Raw genomic sequence first — 16262 nt, 5'->3', positions numbered from 1 at the left:
CTTTAAAGGATTTCATCTCCAAATCCCAGCCTGAGCTGCAGTTAACCACCTATAAAGCATCACCAGTAATTTCCTGTCAGGGCTTTGTTTTTTTTTATCCAAACCTCTCTTCTGTAAATCATAAGCCTATAAGAGATTTCAAAGCTTAATACGGAAGCCCCTACACTGACTTCAGATTTTCACTGGCATTTAGGTGGGTTTTTCCCTTTGGTCCTGAAGGTGTTTAGGATCAGCTCCTCAGCTGCCTCAGATCAGCATTGCTTCACTGACTTTGGTACAACCAGCCAGCTCATGTCTGGCCCCTGAACATGCATGGCCTGATCAAAATATGAAATCAGATGCAAGAATGTATTCCAACATGGAGCTTGCCCTAACTAGGCACATCTCAGAAAAATAAAAGCCTTCACTTTTCCTTCTGGAAAGAAGGGGCCTGCATGCAGCTGGGGGGAAGAGGGAAAAAGTTATAATGGTTTAAATGACCTCAGAGTTTCCTTGTGTGTCTGTTGGGAGAGGCAAAGCTTCATCATATTCCAGCACTTGGAATCGCTCAGAACTTTAAGGAACAAGCAGAAAAATAACAAACAGAAGTTTGGGTTTATACCAGCATTACTAAGGAAGCTTTTTAAAGGATCGGCATAGCTTTCAAAAAACACCATGATTCACATTTTGTGAAGCCTGTCTGCAGCCCCCAGGTCCTCCCTGACCAATGTAGGTGCCTGTCACCCAGTGCCCCAGGGTGGGAGGTGCTCAGGGGGAAACAGATGAGGATTAGAAATGCTCCCCTCTCCCACAGGTGAAGATCTGAGAAACTCACCTCCATCCTACCCCACCCCACTGTGTGCCTCTCCACCACCTCCTTTGCCAGAGAGGGGTGCATTGCAAGAGCTCCCAAGTGATGCCTCTTCTGCATGGCTACCCTCCCCTCACAGTGTCCTGGACTCACAACACCTCCTGCAAAACACCACGAGTCACTCAGGGCCCAAAAACTCAGGTTTTCCCAGTCTCTGTCCACACCAGCCCAGGCAGCCAGTGGGTTCCTGCCAAGGCACAGAGACACAATAAACCCACTGTGATGGTAATGGCAGAGCTTCCACCAGCTTTACAGGGACAGACCATGTCTCCAGACATACTGCCTCTCCTTCCTAATCTTTAAGTAATAAGGAAATCCTGGCTTCAGTGTAGTCAATTAATTTTGCCATTAATTTTAACAGGGTCAGGATTTTGCCTTAAATCATTTGTTATCTTGCTATTAACCTTTAACAGAAGCCAGTATCTGCTTAATGTTAAATAGCCAGTGATGCACTGAAGTGGCTGGCTATGTATTTCACCCTTTGTGCTATGGCACCATTGCCCAGAAAAGTTGTGGATGCCCCATTCCTGGAGCTGTTTAAGGCCAGGTTGGATGGAGCTCTAAGCAACCCAGTCAAAAGGTGTCCCAGCCCGTGGCAGGGGGGTTGGACCTAGATGATATTTAAGGTCACTCCCAACCCAGGCCCATTCTATTGCACCTCACCAGCATGACTCCAAGTGCCACCCTCATCATTCCAAAGTGCTGCAGAGCCCACCCTGGCTCTTCACATTCCCATCCCTGCTTTACCCACAGCAACTGCAGGGACTGTACAGAGCCATTCCCAGCCTTGGTGTTCTTTCTCAGGACCAGCCAGGCAGGGACAGGCGACTGAATTACATGTACAGAAACAATGTTTTATTTCTCTCCAGCCTGCCTCATCTTAAGTGCAAGTTTTGCACTTTGATGCCCCTTTGATGATGCTTTACATGGAAATGTTGGCTCTGCTGAAGTTTGGCAAAGAGTTAGAGATAAAACACAGTGCCTGGAACAGGGGGCTGAGAGGCTCCCCGGGTTGCATGGCACCTTCCTAAAATAGCCATGTGAACTGGAGATACGATGAAAAAACTGGCTCCTGCAGAGCATCAACTGACTTTCATGTAAGCCCCACCAGCTGAGCCAGTGAAAAAGTCTGGCAAACAAACAGCTCAAGTGCTCTCCCTCACCGCAGGCACTCTGGCTTTGCAGGGCCAAGTGCCAGCACACTTTCCATGCAGTTCTGCTTTTTCCCATTTATGCTATTATTTCCTCATTGCAGGGGATGGCAAATCTAAGGGACTCCCTTTATTTTCTCTATTGATGGTTTGTACAGGATGACAGACACAGCCTCTTGTAGTCATCAGAAAGATCCCACTCATCGGAGCAGGTCGTGCAGCTCTAAATCTCCTCTTCCTCTCCTAAAGTTCTCAGAAATAATGATGAGCACATTGCAATAAAAAAAAAAAAACAACAACCAAGACTCAACAAAACCAAAGAGCAGTGATAAATTAAAATCCAGGGAATAAATTAATTCAATCATCCTCAAAATGATAAATCCAGTATTCCAGCCAGGAGATAAAGCTCTTTGCCAAGAGCAAAATATAAGCAGGAGAGTTGCTGCTCCCTGCTCTCTACCAGGAGCGTGAAATGTAAAAATCTCACCCCTCTCCTCCCCACAAGGAAATGCTGCAGTGTGGATGCCCTTCCTGATGCTACCCATGGTTGTTTCCTGTACTTGCTGTTGCTCCAGCCCACATGGGGCTGCAGGAGATGTTCACCCACGACCTGTGCACCAGCACAGGGATGAGCACACTCAAGTGCACAGGCAGCACTGGCTCTCATGGCAGGAGGCAAAGGGACAAACTGCTGCGGAAAAGCCTTCTCTGGCTCTGCTGGCCCCAGACTTTCCAACTGACAATCAGCATTTCACCTCTCCTGACACTGCCAAAGGCCACAGGATCTCGCTGGCAGTGTTATCACAGATGCTGAGTCCCTCTGACAGAGGGGGAGAGGTTAGCCACCCTCTTGAAGGAACAGCCCCCTTTGCTGCATGATTATTCTCCTTAAAGGTGTCTCATGCTGAAAACTGAAGTGTTTCTCAAACATTTCACGAGTGCTGATGTACCATTCCTATCACTTTGCAATGTATTTAAAATAAAAACAAGAAAGGAAAAGGCAGGCAACTCTAAAGCTACCAAAAAAAAAAAAAAGGAAAATTAATAGGAAACAATCAGTACAAATATCAAGTCAATGAAATCCAACATCTGCTTTCCTTGGCAGAACACAGCTAATAAATTTGTGTCTGGTGGAGACATACTTATCACCAGCAGTGCTGAGACACTGCAGGCAGGTCATTACTGCACACAAGCCCATGGTGATGTTTTGTTCCAGTGCAATCTCCTGGGAATTCAGAGGAAAAAAAGATCCTGTGGGATCAGAGAGCTTTCCTGATGTTCTCTGACAGAACAAATGCACTGGCAGCCTGGGGAAGGTCACTGTGTGGAGGCAGCAGCATCCTCTGTCCCTGGATGAGCAGTGCCCACTGGGGCAGGACTGGACATCTGCCCTCCCATGACCTGTTCTGACCTTCACTCCTCAGCCAGGAGGCAAATCAGTTAAGAAGCTCCTGCTTCTTTGCTTAAGTCTCTACAACATGAATCTCAGGAGATATTCTGTGCAGAGCTTCTAGCAACTTTTCCTGTGTTTTATCCCACCCCAGAAGCCATCCCTGACCCACCTGAACAGACTCTGCTTTCCCTGTAATGGGAATAGTTACAGAAAACTAAAAAACACCCTTATAGAGGGGTTTCCCACCTCTAGAGACCTGCATCCTGCCCTTGATGCTTCTTTGCCTTTCCCCAATCCTGAAGATCTCCCCCATCTCTGGTGGCTTCTAACAGGATGCTCCTCTGTCCCCTCTCTCCACCACCTCCAGCTCATCCCCCGGGTTGAATTTTTGAGGGAAGGCTCCTGAGGCAGGAGACACAGGCAAAGCAAGCCCTGACCAAATATCTGCTATCCTCTCCAGACTTGTGCTCATCCTGCTCCTGGCCTTTTCCAGCCACTCATGCTTGGCAGCAGACCTTCAGGAAACCCAGATGCCAGTCTTGAAAAGACATTAGATGAGAAGGAGATGAAAAATAATTTTAGAAAAGGCTATAGCTCAAGTCCATCTGCATTGCCTTTGAACCTATAACTTTAAAAATCCTGAGCCTTCTGTAAGAAGTCAAAATAGCAGGCAGTGGGCTGGAGCAGACAGGGAGCAGGGTTTCTGTGTGGTGAGGAGAGAGCAAGCCCAGTGCCAGCACCTTGCCAGACACTCAGGGGGGCTGATCTGGGGGGCTCCACACTCTGCTTTTAAAGCAAAACAAGTGCCTTGGATCACAGACTCTTCTCTCAGCAGCCGTTACCCAGCTCCGTGTGCACTGCTGCACCTCCAACCAACCTCTTCACAAGGCTTTTTTGGGGGGTGAGAGGGGCGGGGACCTTCTGAGGAGACATTTAATAGTTGCATGCTGAAAGGAGTTACTGTACCAGGCTCCGACTGCCTTTTCTTGGGACTCATGAATCTGTGCTTTGTTCGGGTTAAGTCATATCTCAGAGCAGCCTATAAGAGTAATCTCTGAAAAGAGGTTCTCTATAACAAGAAGTTATAGACCTGCTCTCCAGCTACAGCTAAGTTACCAGAATCCAGCATGGATTTAGCCCTTTCCTAAAGCAGCCAAGGCAGCACTTACAACAAAGGCAGGAAAAAGCAGCTGTAAATGCTGGGATAAACAAACAGCCCCTTATCTCCACAATGGAGTGCAAAATAAATTTTTATGGAGTGATCCTTCAAGGCAAAGAGAAGAGCAAGCAGAAAGGTTTCAGCCTGTACCACCCAAGTACCCCAAAACAAACTCTCTTTGCTCCGTGCTGCTTTCTGGCTGCCGGTTCTCCTGCGCTCACAGCTCCGAGTTCTGCACAGTGTTTAACTCAGGGGCACACTTGAACAACACTAAACAACATTATCCGCCACTGCTAAACATCAAAAATTAAAATGTAGCCTCTTACCTCCACGTCACACACCCTGCCGGTTTAAAAGGACTGAAGAAACTCAAGAAGTACTCACAGTGTGCATGTGCTAAGCCTTCATGTTTTCTGCACATTCAACCTGGGGGAAGAAGGGAGACACGATCCCGGGCTTCTTCCGTTGCCATATAATCTGAAGGAAGTGACCTTCGCATTTGTTGCTTTGATTACAGATTCAGAAACAAAAGCCCTTCCACTGTGAGTCAGGGGACACAAGGGGTTGAAATGTGATTGTTAAAAATGGAGGCGAGCTGAGAAAGCGTTACAATTGTGGGGTTTTTTCCTTTGTGATATTAACCCCTTTATGGTGAAACAAAACCAAGTTAAAAACCAGCAGCTACCAACTGAAGGCACATCATAGGTGCCAGTCCTGAGGCAGTAACACCTTGGTCCCTACCAGCCCCTAGACCCCAGCACACAGCCGAGGAGCCCCACACCAACAGTTCTGTGCTCACTGGGGGCTGCCATCACCCCTCCAGCTCTTCCACCCCACTCATCCGGGAGACAGGAGGGGCCTTTTCATTAAAATTTGGCACAACAAGAACTTCAAGTCACTCCCACTTTCAGTCCCTTGGAGCAAGGCTGAGCCCTGCGGCAGCAGGAGCCTCTCTGACCCATCTGAAGGGATACAGGAATGGAGATAACCAGAGCTTGTCTTTTCAGCACACCCACCTCACTTCACACACACACCTCCACAGACCCTCCCTGCAACAGACACCCCCAGGTACAGCGTTTCACTGGACTCCTCCCAAACTCCTTTCCAAAGCATGGGTTTGCTGTCTCTGATGTGGGTGCTGCCCTCTGGAGAGGGAACCAGGAGTGCAGATGCAGTTTATGCCCTTGGCCATCAATCTGAATTTGTTCTGGGGTCAGGGCTGGGCTCCACGAGTGCACTTTGCTACTGGCAGAGATGCAAGAGCAAATCATCTACCTGCTGTTCTGCTGCTCCCTTTGCAGGCTGTTCTCTGTGTGCAGAACACTGAGCTGTACTTCATCCCTGATTTCTTCTCCTCTGACACATCAACCTGCAATGCTTCACACACCTCCAGGCTCTGACACAGCAGCACTAACTGTGTAACTGTGCCAGGCAAACAACTACATAACACTGCTTTCACTGCAGACAGAAAGAACAGAGAATTGTGCACCCAAATCCAGGAGGCTGCAACCTCCAGAGCTCCAATGTGACCTACAAGCCTGGTACACAAGAGGCACTCGATCTCACATCTACACTACTACATGCAGCTACTTCAAAATCTAAAATACAAATCTGTTCCTCTTTCATAAGCACAGCCCAGGATCATTAATTTCCTTTTATGTGCTGTGAGGACCGGTACCCAAGGTTTTAAATAATGCCACTGACTCACATCCTCTGGCCACACAAATTACAGTAAGAAAACTGATGCCAACAGAATAACCCACCGCAGGACCACAGCATCCAGCATGGGCTGGGAGATACGGGCTGGGGGAACATCACAGAACACTACCAGAGCACAGGAGCACCAAAACAACCTCACCTGAGAGCAAGAACAATCTCTTTTGTTCAGTTGGATGCTCTTATTCAGTTATTTATGCTCCTAGCTGAGTAATCACTATGAACAGAGAGAACAGACTATGAAGACCTTTCCACCCCAACTTTTATAATCCAGGGATCTGTTATAATAGAAAAAAAAAATAAGTTCAACACCTGGAACAAACAAATTTGCTTGTGTCAGAATGGAAAGCAAGAACCTCAGGGTCAAACTTCTGAAAGCAACACTTCAGAGGCATGGCTCCTACTTCGTAGAGGTTCCAAGCCCTCTTGGTCCAAATAAAGTCCCCCAGACAGGAGGCTGTGTGTACTGAGTACTTGAGGCCCACAAGGGGCTCCACGAAGCTGCAGAGCACTGTGTAAACCAAGAGCCTTCCCAACCCTGCTGGGGAGAGAAGCAGGGCTGGTCCACCTGATCACACAGTGTGTGATCCCAGATCCCCTCACCTGGGGCTGCCTTCCTGAATTACCATCAACCCAGACACCTCCAGAGGGCAACTTGCCCCAGTTACCCCAGACACCTGGGATGCAGTGAGATGCCAGAGGTGTCTCGCTCTCCTTGTTTAATTCAGAAGAACTAGCTTTGATCAAATATCCACCTTTTAAATAGCTGCAGACAGCTGTCTTTTTTCACAAAGTTACTTTGTAAAAGCCAACGTTCTCATAGTCATGAGACTACAAAAGCTTTCCAAGCAATGCTCAATATCACAGGTTTCATAAAAAAAACATAAGCTGGCCCCACATCAGGCAGGAGAGTGCCAGGTCAGGTCCAGCCAGCTGGTCCAGATTGCACCAGAAACCTAAGGGGTGGCAGCCCAGACAGTTTTGGGAGAGGATTTCAGAGCAACAAACTTGCATTTGTCTCCAAAACAGACTCCAAAGCCCCAAAAATAAGATGGAAAACAGACAGTGAGTCATGTTTCCTTAGAGAAATGACGTGAAGGTTACCTGGGTGGTGCCAACTTCTGCCCTGCTGGGATAACCACAGGGACGGGAATAGCTGGAGGAGAAGAGCACGGCTGCTCAGGGGATCCAGGGCTCCCAAACAAACACAGACCTGAGCTGTGTAATTCAGCTGTACAGAAAGCTGAGAAAAATTAGAGTGCACCCATAAGAGGTGGGAAGCTGCTGGGAGTTGAGCAGGGGGAAGTCCCTGCAACTCTGAGGCCCCAGAAGAGCTCCGAGCTGGGTTTGGGGATGGCAGTGCCAAACCTCATCAAAGGGTACATGACCCTACAGCAAATGCAGCACATCCCAGCCTCTCTGATAAGGTGAACAGATGCAGTGTGCTTGATATGAGAGAGGAATTACAGCCACTTTCCCTGTGGCTTAGCAAACACCACCGTTCACACCTGCTAAGTGTGCCTGCCCAACCAGAGTCCCCGTGGGCTTCATCTCCTCCAACATACTTGCCTTCCCTAAACAACTGTGGCAACCAAGCATGTCCAGCCCAGTGGCAGCCAAACAACTTCCCACTCAGCATGACAGGGTCCTCTTTGCCTAGGGAAGCCACACCTTTCTGGAAAGACTGCTCCTCTCATTCTTTTTCCCACCTATCTCCAACCTCAATTTTCCTCTTCCACTGCACTTCTGCTGCCTTTTTTTCCTACCTGTTCACTTTCCCACACTTTGTTTCAAGTTTGTGCTCAGTTTGGGGTATTGGGGGTTTCGACATAGATCTGAATGCGGTCAGGATTATTATTTTTTCATTCCTTGGTCTCTCCCCTCTCTTTCCTTGCTTGCACAGCATGTACTTCTCATGCTATGTAATTCTTGCACTACCCTCTCCCACTCTCCCAGCTCAACTCCTATCCTCTAGCCCTTTGCCTCCCTTACCCATGCACAAGCCAGTAGGCTGCCTGCATGCGACACCAACAAGCATGGCTTTCTCCGAGCCACACACCCTGTGCCCAGCCCACCTCACCCTACCCAAAAACCACCAGCCCCACAAAAGGTAAAGCCAGGATGCTCAGAAAACAGCACATAGCCAGCAGTGCCATAGGCATAAGTGCTGTGTGCTGTGACTTCTCCATCACTATTCCCTGCTCTGCCACCACCTGTGCCCGACAGCAAGTGGGGAAATGCACAGTGGGGCACCCATCACTTGGACACCCATCACCAGCACAGCACCTACTCCACATCAGCTGGAAAAGCAATCACAAATGTCTCAGTCTTAATCCTAATGTTGCTTGGACTTTCAGTGATGGCTTTTAACAGCTAAAACCAGCACATTCAGGCTCTTCTCAGCATTTTGATGACCCCTACTCTGCCCATCTCCTTCCCCAACACACCACTGATGCATGTTTAAATGAATGACAGATCAATTAGTGGGGAAAAGTGTACATGTGTATTTGTATGTGGGAGGGTATTTAAGCTAATATATTCCAGCACTGATAGCTTTATCCTCTTTGCAGTCCCTGAGAATGAACTGGCCTCCAGCTGTACAGAAGATTAGTAGAATTACTAATCACTAATTATGACTCAGAGGTTTTAAGAGCAATGCAGACTGTACAAGCATGGCCTGATTTTTAGAAAATGAGGAGACAAAGATAGCACAGGGTTATTTTAAGCACATGGACAGTCCATCCAAGATCACAAAGCACTGCACTGACAGCGCTTGCAAAAGGAGTGACAGAGAGCTAAACACTCAGAAGGACAAAAATGAAGCATGTGCCTGAAACACTTTTAATTTACCTTTTCACATGGTTCTTGTCCAGTCAGAGAGAGCTCACCAGCCTCTCTGCACAAGACCAAACTGGAGATTTATCCAGGCAAGCTCATACAGTGATATCTTTGTACAGGACTCTGCTTCTGAAAAGCGGTGCCAGCGACATTCAAAATCTAACGTATTTGGGAGCTGCGTCAGATGGAAGAAAAAAAATATTTATACAGGCCCAAGTGGCTCATGAATAGAAGGCACTGTTTGAAACTGGCACTGCAACACCCTGAAGGAAATGAGATGAAGTTCACAGTCTGGTTGTGAAGTTTGTCTGCGAGAGAAGAGGGAAAAGCGGTACAAAAATCATAATTTTGTTTGAATAAACTCTCTCAAACAGCAAACGTTGTATCATGAGCTCAGATGAAAATATGTCTGGCAGAGAGTTTTGGAAAGCTGCTGTTGGAAGCACGTAGAGCCAAGATTAACTCTAAGCTGTCAAGAGGCAGTGCCCAGAGCCAGTCCTTCCTCAGCTCTGCTGGAGACTCCCCCAAAGTCCCAACCACAGGGACACCTCCACGTGCCCTGTTTGGACATGATGGGGGTTTTAGCAGAGTCAAAGCTCTGCAGGTGACGTATGAGCAGCATCAGAGCATTAGATCAGATCCTTTCAAAAAGGAAAACATCTGGATGAAAGCAGTCAGAGCAAAGCTTTTCCAGGACAACCAGTAATCCCCAGTTCACAAGTTTAAATCGTTGGAGGGACACAGGCACATATTCTGTGTCCTCTAAAAAGGACACCTCTTCAAGCTACCTTTGGAAAGTTCTGACCCATCAGGACACTAGAGATCTTTCTGCTGAGCATCACTCCTGAGGTCTGTCTGGTGTGGAAGAAGGAAAGCTCTGCCCTGACAATGCAGCCCCCACTCCATCCTCCCCTTCACTGCTCCAGCACTGCTTTTTATCACTGTGAAAAGAAAAGGAAAAAAGGCACCTCGACTTGATGTCAGCATTTTTTATAATGAAAAGTTAAGGTGTGGTAGCAGAGGAAACGTGGTGCTCACTATCCAAACCAACTACGTTAGCACCAGAGGAAACAGAAGTCAGCCACTTCCTCTCTCACTCCTCCACCCCAGGTACTTATGGGCCAGACACACGTACAAAGCTGATTTATTGTGCTTCATCAGCAAAATTTTTCACTTCACACAGGGGAAGTGACCTTTCAGAGGCTAAAAAGCACTTTGTCCAAAAGGCCCACACGAAAAGTTTACACTTTTACACCAGAATTTATTAGTCAAACTACCAGCGTAACTGGTAATCACAGTTATTTGTAAACTGCTTAGTCACAGAGATGCTCTCATAATTGATTTCACATCCAGTAGATCAATCACAACATGCCATTGTATTCTGCAGGGAATCTGGGGACAGTTTGCCTGGTTTCTCTTCCACTTTGTGTAGAGCAGACTGACTGACACACATTTAACTGACACTAAAGCATTCACTTGACCAGTTTTTAATTTATAGAGTTAGTTGCGTATAGACTTTCATGCAAAGTTTCATTCATGCTTAGAACATAATGAGGAATCATTGTGCTGTGGGATGTATAGGTGGAAACTGGCATTGACACCTCAGGGGAAGACTTGCACCAAGATCTGTTAGCATTGACATCCCAATGAAAAATCAGGCCAGTGGTAATACAGCTGACTGAACACAGGGTAGATGTCAATCCTCAAAGTTTTTGGCTTTGCCACTGTTTATTAACCTCATTTATATAAAAGTTTCACTTTGTTTTACTGCTCTATAATTAAATCTAAGACAGGTGGCCTATAAAATTAGCATGTGGAGAGCCCTGCAGAAAGCTTTCTTTTGGGAGAGCATCAGAACACCTAGAAATGCCATGCTGTCCCATCTTAGGCATCAAGAGGGGCTCTGGGATGACCCCCAAAGCCCAGTTGCAGGCCACAGTTCCACAACAAAAAACAGCCCAAACTCCTTTCTCTGGCAGGAAATAGAACCCTTGTGTGAAGGCTTTATGTTGAGTTGTCACCCAGGACTTTTTCCAAGCCCTAACAGCCCCAATAACTCATATTGACTTGCTGCTGTTAGACAGAAGACCTGTGCCAGCTTTTCCATCAGCTGTCTCTGCAAATCTGTTATTTCTAGGACAGGCTTCAAATGCTCCCTGCCACGGACAAGACAATGTCCCCTGGCACACAACCCAAGCTCTGAGAGGATAAACTCACAAACTGTACAGCCCCCTCACCCTGCCTGGGTTCAGGGGTTATTTCAGAGCAAAACAGGACACCCCAGCAGTGCTCTGGCTCACAGGCTCCTCCAGATGAATAGGCTGTGGGCAAACAGGACATCCCTTCTCTTTTGGCAGGTGGGACAGATGATGGCAAGCACCCTGGAGCAGGGACCAGGGAAGCACCTGAGCTTGGTTTGCAGGGCTGGGGCTGAAGTCCCTGCACCAGTGACCAGGTAAGACCTCGGAAGGTGTTTCCCACACACACATGCCAGAAACACAAAGGGTAAGGAGAAGGTGACTGGCAGAGGCTGGTTTGTTCACGTTGGGGTGGGTTTTAGCTGTACTTAAAGCTGCTAAGGCAGGTAAGGGCTTTATGCTGGCAGAGAGGATTTCAGCCTCCCCTGGCCAGACGGTGCAGCCCCGTGACCACCTCTACACCTGCTGGCTTCAAAAGGCAGAGGTGGGAGCCTTGCACAGGCACATGAAGGTGTTACTGGCTTCTCCAGCTGGGACTCGAGCTCAGATCTCCCATAAGGCTAGGAAGTATATTTTTAAAATACCAGAAAAAAAAAAAAAACCACCTCACCAGAACAACAGATGTAGCAGCCTGGGGAGAAGGAATTCTGCTGGCTTTCCTTTCACCACAGTAATGTACTGATGATTAAACAGAGTTCTGCTAGCAGTGTCCAACTCACCCGAAAATAGCCACTTGCCCACAAAACAACATGAACTCCAAATTCAGATCAAAGCCATCTGAAGTCTCCAGGGCTGAGCAGCAGCACAAGCACCTGTCACCTCACCATTCCCTGCTCATTGCTTCCAGGTGATGAATAAAGCTCAGTGACCAAGTTCTGCCCTGTTTCCTGATCAGTTATACCATGTGCAGCCCAAGGAGTCCTCAGAGAGGGCAAAAGTGTAATTTTAGTCAGAAGAGCCTGCATATAAAACCAGTGTTATGTTTCACATCTGGAATAGGAATGCCAAGGAGTTACAGAAATATAAGCGGTCTCCAAGAAGCCAGGTTGGGAAAGGACTTGGTTAACCACCTGTCCAGGTGTCAATTTTAATAAGAACACAGGGCAAAAAGGTGCTTTCATGTGGCTGCACTAAGTACAGGACTTGTAGCAAATATCTGAGAGGACAAAGAACATCCCTGGCAGGTAGGATAGTGCTGTTATACCCATTACACAAAGAACAGGGGCACAGAGGAGGAAGACAGTCTGCCCAAGACAATGCAGGATCTATGGTAATGATGGGACACACAATCCCATGCCCAAGATTAGAGCTGAGTCCCAGAGACACTGCAAAATCCACCTATTCAGAGAAACAACCCCACAGAGAGCTCTGCACTGCATGTTTTGCTCCTGTATTGCTCCACTGAGCCCAAGGTGAACAAGTGTAACCCAGAACAGCTCAGAGTTCATCCCTGTATGTAAAGGCCACTCAGCTATAATCTCTAGCTGTTTCCATAGCTTAAAGTGCCTAAAAAAAATTGAAAAAATATATTTGATTCAACTTCTTGCAGGGCTCTGGTATCTAACCAGTTAGGTGACATTTAATGCTGTGTACTCAGTCCTGCACTGGCTGGATTCAGCCAGAGGTTTGAGTAGCCAAGACTCCAGCACAAAAAGCCAAGTGTTACGCAACCCAGCGAGGAAGAGCTGCAGGGCATTCTTTCAGCCATCTCACTTTAATACATCCCAAATTACCACTAGGAAATTCCTGATGGTAAAATGTGAGAGTTGCCTTGTTCCTGCTGGGTTTCATCTCCCGGGGATGACCCTTGGAGCAGTGAGTGTGGAGCAACAGGTCCCTGTATATCCCCAGCAATCTGGCTGTGACAAGCTGTGGGCAGAGGGGAGAGGGGAGAGGCACTCCCTGTCCACTCCCCTGGCAAGATTAACCTACAAACAGCAACTAGGACACAGTAAGTTTGGGCACAGATACAGTCACACTTTGTTTTTGAAAAAATCTCTTTTCACTTCAAGCCAATCATTGGAGAATGGCAGCTGAACAGGTTGAATACAGCTGTTGTCAGAGCTGGTCCTCACCAAACCATTATTCCAGCCCTGGAAGGATGGGGTTTGCCTCCATGGGGATGCAGTGAAAAGCAAAGGCAGTCTGAGGTCTACACTCTTTATGTGATGGACTCCAAAAATAAACACCCATGAAGTACAGGTGTAGCTGTATTTTATTTATAGAGAAAGCAGAGCACCAGGGCTTCATCCCACCACATTCCTTCAGCTCCATAAAGATGGGCAAATGAGGAGCAGTGATGTCTTTACTCCTGCATTCTCTAACTAGTCATGATCCATATTCCTCAAGTGACACCTGTGTCAGACACATCACAAAGTGCTTACATCCATCACCTGTACAAAATGCCAAGATGCATTCCAGCACTTGGAAGCAGTTCTGTCACTGTAAAGCTGTTCTCCCATTCCTGAGCACACCTTAAAGCTAAATAGCAACAGATCCCTTCAGGATTAAATAGGCACAGATGTCTTGTTAGCATGACTTTCCCATGGAAGTTAGATCTTGATGCTTCTGGAGAGCTGTGTCTGTTTGCCACGAGCTGTGTCATTCTCTGTATTGCAACACACCAGGAGGAGGGAAGAAGCTGCTTTGAAACATTCAAGTAATGTAGCAAACACACACACTGACACTGGGACCCGGCACGCAGCACTAGTTTACACGTGAGACAGATATAGAGACACACAGAAATAAACAACTGCCAGCAAGAACAGACTCCAAAAAGAGTGACACCACCCTCACTGCAACTGGATACCACAGTCACTGCAAGTGTGGGTTGTGTTTCCTGCCTGCAGGAAGGGGAGCCCCCCAACTGCTGTTCCAGGACTCATTGCAGCCCCCCCAGGCAGAACCACTTTGCAATGCAAAAGACTATCACGTACAAGCTGCCACTATTCAGTGACACAAACACAGCAGAAAAGGCTACAGCCAGTCTCTTCCATGGAGGGGGGAGCATTGTGCTCCCAGTTCCCGATGGCAGCACAGCCAGAGCTGAGCTCTGTCCCCCAGATCCGAGTGCAAGGATGGTGACAGCAGCAAGAGGGTTCCGAGGGGCTGTGACAGGGGGGCAGCTGGCTGCCGAAACACTTTTAGATAAACTGACTTATAAAACATATTTGGCACAGAAAATATTTCTCCCAAACCCTGAATTCAGGCACAGCAATACCGGACATCAGCATCAGCTCAGACCCAGGTTAGGAAGCGCTGAGTACTTTCCCAGCTCTTGCCTCGATGCTCTTCACCCCATCCCGTCCCCGCCTCACCGCGGGGTGCGCACGGAGGGCGAGCACGCACCCGTCAGGTGCCACGATGCTTTTCCAAACAAAACCTGGGGCGATGACCAGGGTGGGGATTTTTTTTACCTGGTAGACATCCCGGAGGCCACACCACGCTCGCAGGGCTTGCCGGCACGCCCGCAGCCGGGCCGCGTACCATCGTCTAAGCGCTGCCACCGTCACCGTCCACACGAAGCGGCTCCCGCTGAACAGCAGATCCTCCACCCCGCACATGAACACCGAAGCCATGAGCTGCTCCGCCGGGAAAACAAACCCCCCGTCCCAGCTGGCTCCCGCTGCCTCGCTCAGACGCCTGGCATGACGGCAGCCTGGCTTTATACGGCGGGCGGCGGGCAGGGGTGTTGCACAGAGCCAGGGTCAAGCCTTAAAACAAACTCCTCTTTCACGGCGCTTCCTGGGCAGATTCCCAGGCATGCCCCGGCGCCTGACGCCCAGCCAGCGGCTGCAGTAGCTCAGCCCTACCAGCAGCTCACACAGCAGCCTTGTCCTTCTTAGCAGCTTATATAAAGCTCTGTTAAGCTCCAGTAGCTACCACTATGTTTTCTAATTAAATTTTAACCCTTTTGCCATATGCCCTGACAACTACCCTCTTTAGGCGCTGCGGGAGGAGAGGAAGCCGCTCGCCGGCGTTAAGCGCTGCCGCACTTGAGTGAGCTGGGCAGGCGCTGCACACACACACCCGGCGCTATCTGCCTCCGACACCTCATTATCTGCCATACAGGGAACAAAGCTGTCATCGTTTTCTCCCGGCTGAGCCCGTGATCAAATTATAGACTAGAAATCCTACTTGAAAAAAAGCACCTCTGGGAGCCAGCAAGTGGAGGAAAGAGGGAAATAAAAAGAGCTCAGAATAGTCCTGCAGAAACAGAATCATAGAATACACCTTGGAAGAGACATTAAAGAACATCTCGTTCCAACCCCCTGCCCTGGGTAGGGACACCTTCCACTAGATCAGGTTGCTCCCACCTGGCTTTGAACACCTCCAGGGACGGGGCAGCCACAACTCTGGGCTCCTGTGCCAGAGCCTCACCACCCTCACAATCACCTCACAGAAGCACTAACTTCTGTTCCAGCTCAGAATGTGGCAAATACCCACAGCTCAGAGCCATCTCTGTTCAACACTTCCCTCTCAGTTGTTGCATCGTATGGGTTAAACACACGACACCTGCTAAAGTGATGATTTTGCTCTATGCTCAGACTAACTCCATTAACACAGCACTTGCTGCATGAGAAAAACAAAGCTGCATGTTCTAGTTGAGCTCTTTGAAAACAACCTACAGCAAATAAACACTGAAATAATAACCCACAAGAGACTCCAGCCTTGCCTCAAGTCAGTTTAAAATTAAGCAGCACCCTGCCCTTCTGGGACTTAAACTGTTAATGCTGTCAAGCTGCACCTTTCATTTGTGAGCTCCTTCCTAGGACAAGCTAAGGGAGGGTGGAAGTCAAAGCGTGATTAATCTTTTTTAAGACCCCCTCAGAGGATTTGACGCTTCCTAAGCTTTTTGGGACAGAAGCCTTGGGGAGCCCACATGCCACCATCAGCACCTTGCTGAAGAAACTACTCAAAGAGCAGATTTTTGGCTAAAAACATCAGCAAGACAAAC

At 48.2% G+C, this 16262-nt stretch overlaps 1 protein-coding gene across 2 annotated transcripts in view; it reads right to left on the bottom strand.

The window, feature by feature from the left end:
- Positions 1–15095, bottom strand: part of FRMD4B (FERM domain containing 4B) — an 82190-nt gene extending 67095 nt beyond the window's left edge. Inside the window, exon 1 of one of the 2 annotated variants that reach the window (XM_032699288.1) lies at positions 14722–15095. In XM_032699288.1, coding sequence (XP_032555179.1) covers positions 14722–14883 — 162 coding nt within the window. In that variant the 5' untranslated portion in view covers positions 14884–15095. Of the gene's footprint in view, positions 1–4879; positions 4908–14721 lie in introns of those variants that run through there. The other variant, XM_032699289.1, reaches the window with a different exon arrangement.
- Between the last annotated feature and the right edge of the window lie 1167 nt (positions 15096–16262).

The sequence above is a fragment of the Chiroxiphia lanceolata genome, chromosome 11 (assembly GCF_009829145.1).
Source record: "Chiroxiphia lanceolata isolate bChiLan1 chromosome 11, bChiLan1.pri, whole genome shotgun sequence".
Lineage (NCBI taxonomy): Eukaryota > Metazoa > Chordata > Aves > Passeriformes > Pipridae > Chiroxiphia > Chiroxiphia lanceolata.
This window is presented reverse-complemented; position numbering and strand designations above follow the sequence as displayed.